The sequence below is a fragment of the Micropterus dolomieu genome, linkage group LG12 (genome assembly GCF_021292245.1).
Source record: "Micropterus dolomieu isolate WLL.071019.BEF.003 ecotype Adirondacks linkage group LG12, ASM2129224v1, whole genome shotgun sequence".
Lineage (NCBI taxonomy): Eukaryota > Metazoa > Chordata > Actinopteri > Centrarchiformes > Centrarchidae > Micropterus > Micropterus dolomieu.
In genome coordinates this window covers 32,940,402-32,946,181 of record NC_060161.1, presented here as the reverse complement: position 1 = coordinate 32,946,181, position 5,780 = coordinate 32,940,402, and the positions used below count along the sequence as shown (strand labels likewise).

The following is a 5,780-nucleotide window of genomic DNA, read 5'->3' as shown; positions in this document are numbered from 1 at the left end:
ATGTGTGAGGTTAAGTATATATGTGTGAGGTTAAGTATGTATATGTGTGAGGTTAAGTATATATGTGTGAGGTTATGTATATATGTGTGAGGTTAAGTGTGTATATATGAGCAAGGTTAAGTATGTATACATGCACAGGGTTGAGTATGTGTATATGCGCAAGTTTAAGCATTTACATATGGGCAAGTTATATATGCATGAGGTTAAGAATGTAGAAATGTGGAATGTTAAGTATGTGTATATGAGCAACCTGATTATGTATATGCACGAGGTGAGTATGTATAGCAAGTATTCTGGCCTCTTTTCACTGGTTACCAGTGCCAGCTAGAGCTGACTTTAAGGTCCTCCTTTTAACTTATAAGGCCTTGCATGGACTTGTACCATCCTACCTAGCTGAGCTAATTACACCATATGCACCAGCTCACCCTTTCCACTCTCTCAAAGCTGGTATCCTGATTAAACCTCTGTATAACAAAAATCTACAGAGCTTTTACCTACATAGCTCCATATATATGGAATGATCTCTACATTTCACGGAAGCACGTTAAAAGGATTTTTTAAAGTCAAAAGAGAGTCACGCACTCTCAGGCCCTGACTGAATGAGTTTGTGCATGTGACCAGTTGTGTGGGCTGACGGCCTACAGGTCTATGGGACTGGGGTTTCCCTGTGACAGACTCAACAAGAGTCTAAAACTCATACACATACACCCCACTGCAGCAAGAAAGTGAGACGGAGACGTGTCCGATGCGTGGATTCTCCTGCTTGATATTATATTGCTGCTACTGGTAAGGTTGCCCTCAGGAGCACTGGGAAATTCTTCTTGTTTACAGTGTCGTTGGTCACTAGTGCTCAAGGCAATAGACTTCACAAATGGACCAATGAGCAAACACTGTGTGTATTCATAGGAGTTTCGTATCACACTGCAGTTTGTTTGTTATTTCACATGCCTTTTGACAAGGCTACAATTTTATAACCCAGCAAAGTGTCTAGTGGGAAAAACTGTGCTGAAATCCACCTGTGTTTGGTGGATTGATCAAGTGGTAACGTCAATTCCTGGTTGCCTGTGACTTTTATCATGGACATTTAGCCAACCAAACCACTTGCTTTGATATGAAAGGCGCTGCATATGATCTGCCATCTCCAATCGCACAGGGACCCAATAGAAAATGATTACTCCTAAAGCTTCTATGAACATAATTTTTACAACTCAAAGAGTTATGTTGGCAATAACATGGGAGCAGCCTTTTGCAGAATGAAGAAGTGTAAGCCTACATAATAAAGGGAGACCTGCTCAACAGGACAGTTTTATCCATACTTAAAAATATATAATATTGGCATCAGAAAGCCATGCTCTGTGCAACGAGAGGATTCTGTTAATATATCATCATCTGACTTAGATGTTTCAGTGTATGGCCTGCATTTGTTCTGCAGAGACTAAATGTGTGAATATTCAAATGGCATATTCAAAGCCTATGCTTTTAATATGTTTTCCGGTACTCCCAATGGCTAATCCGAGTCATCATGGCACAAACACACAACAACACAGTCAGTAAGTTAATGGTGGAGATGATATTAAAGATGACAGACAGTGTTACTCGTCCTTCTTGAGGGAGCAGAAGACGCTACTGATACTGGCAGTACTTTAAAGGAATAAAAGAGGATGATATCATAGTTTGTTGTTTTCAGTTAGGAAAAATGACTCATTGTTTATTTTCACTGGATTTTATCCAGCAATGGTGTCACCCAACACCGCTTGTTTCAGTCTCACATGTTGAACAAGGCTCATCTGACAGCAGCCCAATACAAACACAATCAAAGTAGTTCCTGCTACTGGACGAATCCTAATATACTTTTTGGGGATGTGGGAATGGTAGCGCTAGATAATAAGATAATTTACTGATTGTGGATGACTGTGGATTAAAATCCATTGCATTTAACCATGTTTGACAGCTTCGTCCCTTCTGCAGTGTTACAACAAAGCAGATTATTAAAGACATGAATCTGATGACACAGTGCAAACATACACACTATCACATATCCATCAGATGTTTGCGTGTTTGATCAGTACAACATATCCATGCCAGCTCCGGAGATAATACGGGATGGTGGCTACACAAACAGGTGTGAATGTGATCAGGGCCTTCCTGCAAAACAGAGGCTTCCTCTCAGTGAAGCTCCCCTCCCCCAGTGCCTTAAAGGTTATCCCACTGATCAACAGGGAATGTGTGAATAAGTCTGACACAAGTAAAGCAGAACTCAACACTGAACTTCCGTTAGCTAAGTTTGTCACTTTTATGTTGGGAGGTTGAAGGGTGTCTATTTGCCTCTACAGAACTAACTTCTGAACTATTAAACACTGAATAAACCAGTGCAGTGCCCGTTCAGAGCAGGTTGTCAAAGGACAAACAGAGACTTCTTCCTTTACAGTTAGAAGACATTGTGGGTGGCGGCTGTGTGGGGTTCTGTCTTTCACTAAAATATGTTGTATTTTTTACTGTCATCAGTGAAGATACTATATTTATGACCCAACTGGAATTTGTTCTTAATAATGACATTTATTGCAGGTTTTTAATCAATTGCAGGCAAAACAAATACGTCATTTGATAGTTTGAGTTCTGCTTAAAAATGATCATGCAAGTTTCTGTAGTGATCATATTTCACTGCTCTGGTGGTTACAAACATTATGCAAACAAAACTTTACGCTGGACATGCACCAAAATACACATTTAAAGGCACCATGTTCACCAAGGTGCATGTAAATGTCTATTCTGGTTGTGTGTTTTGTCAGTGTGCGTGTCATTAGTTCCTCGTTTTGTGAGGTGGTAAGATAGGTAAGTTTGTCCTCAGTTCCTAGGAAGATCCGTCATCAACTGTATATAAGAGCTGGTGTTTCTCTGGTTCAGGACGACTGAAGCTACAGACGCTGAGAAGGAAGAAGAGAAGATCGTTCTGCAGCAGGTTTGCTCACAAACTGTCATTATATATTGACCTGACTGCCACTACAGGTGGTCTCTTCCCTAGAGAAGTATTACTAACATGTCCCTGTCTGTCTTTATTAAAGGTAATCATCATCTTCAACATCTGCATCATCTCCACCATGAAGACGCTGACTCTGTCTGCACTTCTTTGTGCCATGATGGCTCTGACCAGAGCTGCTGGTGAGTATTACTCCATATGTGAGTGAGTGTGAACGAGAGACAGCTTATGTTTATGTGTCTATACACAGCAACAAGGGTAGATGAAGACATGAACTCACTAGTGGGTCAAAATGTCCTTCCAGCTCTTCCAGACGCAGAGGATGAACCTGGGACAGAGGGAACTAGTGTCCCAGGTGAGTGCATATTTCTTTAGATTTGTAATGGTGCTCTCTTGTAATGACATATGAGACAAGAGTATTACTGCATGTACAGAGAAAGAAATTGAATGCGTTCATAAATACACAATGTAAACAGCAGACAACTTAAATCACTAACTAAATTAAATGTCAAACTGTGCAGCTCTTCCAGACGCAGAGGCTGGAAACTGGACCGACTCATTCACTCCAGGTCAGTGGGTACTTTATCAAAATTATATTAAAATACACTTTGTTCTCCGGTAAACAAACAGAAAAACTACATCTACTGCTACTTATCTGTTTGACTTCAGGAGAAAGTCATGTTTTCAAGAGGTCCACATCTTGCCCCGGGGGTTGGACTGCTTTCAATGATCGCTGTTTTCTCTACGTTCCACGATCCATGAGTTGGGCTGTGGCTGAGGTAATCAAGATTATCTTTATTCAGTAAAGCTTCTACACAACGTTTATTCTGTGCACTACTGTCTAGCAGTGGCATCGTTTGAAGTCTTGGCTTCTTTCTCCGCTGTAGAGAAACTGTATGTCCATGGCATCTGTACACAACATCCAGGAGTACCATCAGATTCAGACATTGATATTGAGCGCCACTCATTATCAAGGATTAACATGGATTGGGGGATCTGATGGACAACAGGTAAATTATTCATCATTATATGATGTGCAACAGGTATTTAATTAAATAATTATTGTCTTGACTCTTTCATTCTCCATTGTATTTAAGGAGTATTATTGGTTCTGGAGTGATGGAACGTCTTTCGGCTTTTCTCACTGGTGTCCTGGAGAGCCTAATAACTATTTAGGTCATCAGAACTGTGCAGTTGTTAATCATTCAGGTACAATTTTAACACGTTACTTTTCTTGAGAGCAGTGTGTGTGATTAGTGTAAATGGTACAGATTAAATGTCAAAGAAAATGTACACTATAGGATTTGAGATTGAATCGTAACCTATTAATGCAGCTATAAAAACTGTTGTGATGACAAGAGTCAGGAGTTTCTGTCTGTAACTGTGAGTAATGATGTTCAAACGGACCATAAATCCCAAAATGAATGCTCTGTCTACATAATGATGTTCAACAGCTTCAGGTTTGCTGTCTGACTGCTGTGTTTTTGGTTCCTACAGATCGGAAATGCTGGGACAACCTTTGGTGTGATTGGCAGCTGCCATCTGTCTGTGTCAGAAACGGCTGATAAACACTTGAAGAACGTGTCAAAAACACAAACACAATTTGTGTTTGTGTGTCTGCGAGGAAACTCTCTCTTCAGCCACCAGTCTCATATTTAACCTGAAGGCTCTATATCTCATTTCACATCTTTATTTCTTCTCTATCGCTGTAACGCTACTTAAGGAACGAAGCGACAAGTGACATAAACAGCAGCTGGATTGTCTCTTTAATATGAGCAGACTGAATGTGTAATGAAAAGAAAGCTTTTAGCACAACTTTATTCTGCAGAGTGAACTGTTTTTTCTTGTTTTACACAAAATTAAAATCTCAAGCATTGAAACAAGCTGGTCTGTGTAATATCTCCTGTTTGGTCCAATCTACCTGGATCTCAAAGAGCTTCAGCTATAATACTGTTAAATAATACTGTTCATTGTTGGGAGCTCCTAGAGAAAATGTTCCTCACACACAATCTAATGGATCTTTCTATTCAAAGTTTCCAAAAGTGTCTGACAGCATTTGGTTTAGTTTAACCCTCCAATTGTGTTATGGGCAAATTAAATACTGTAAATAAATAAGGTGTAATTCATTTAAACCAAAGGCTTAATTTATTCCTCCACACTGGGCATTTTAATATACAAAATTAGTTATTACCACTTTCAATAACTTTTAATGGTTCAATTTGAACTTTACCCGTTTGTGGTGTTTCCAGTAAAAAATGAATTATATTCAACCAGCAGATGAAAAACTCCCCTATACACCACTATACCACACACAGCTAATTGTGTTGTTTTAATTTATAAATAAAGTGTCATGAATATTCTTTCTGAAAAATCACATCATCCAAGTTTTAAAAGAAACAGATGTCCCTTACAGCAGCCACCAAATGGGACTATTGGACAAATACATTTTTTAGATGGTTTCAAAACAGCATCCTGGCTAAACAGATCCCAGTCTGTGATATATTTTCCTCTGGTCAAAATAACATGTAAATTGTACTTATTTTACTGAAAGACTTGAGATATTATTTCAGTTAAATGAGGTCTAAACTCCATAAATTCCAAAAATAAGTCCAGAACTTGTAATAATGATGAGACATTAAGTTAGTTAAAAGACTAATTTATATTTTGTGTTTAACAGTTTAAGGTTAAGTGTGTAAGTTTTGGTGACATCTAGTAGAGGGTTGCAAATTGCTCACTCACAATTTTTCTAGATCACACTGGACTTTATTTGTCTTCAAAGAACAGAGGTTGTTTTGGAGGGAAC

The 5,780-nt window shown here is 38.9% G+C and overlaps 2 protein-coding genes across 2 annotated transcripts in view; both read left to right on the top strand.

Annotated features, from left to right (window-relative positions):
• LOC123979923 (type-2 ice-structuring protein-like) overlaps positions 1-5,780 on the top strand; it is a 188,790-nt gene that overhangs the window by 37,738 nt on the left and 145,272 nt on the right. The gene's annotated exons all lie outside the window — the stretch shown is intronic.
• Positions 2,837-4,542, top strand: LOC123979927 (ladderlectin-like). Its single transcript, XM_046064035.1, has 7 exons — positions 2,837-2,959; positions 3,063-3,159; positions 3,499-3,554; positions 3,667-3,756; positions 3,865-3,987; positions 4,075-4,186; positions 4,475-4,542. Exons 2-7 carry the CDS (start codon positions 3,099-3,101, stop codon positions 4,540-4,542), a joined length of 510 nt encoding a protein of 169 aa, XP_045919991.1. The 5' UTR covers positions 2,837-2,959; positions 3,063-3,098.

Coding starts and splice junctions, on each gene's coding strand:
- LOC123979927 (XM_046064035.1), top strand. CDS start 3,099: ATGAAGACGCTGACTCTGTCTGCACTTCTTTGTGCCATGATGGCTCTG. Junction 3,555..3,666: donor CATTCACTCCAGGTCAGTGG/GTACTTTATCAA, acceptor CATGTTTTCAAG/AGGTCCACATCTTGCCCCGG. Junction 3,757..3,864: donor TGAGTTGGGCTGTGGCTGAG/GTAATCAAGATT, acceptor TCTCCGCTGTAG/AGAAACTGTATGTCCATGGC.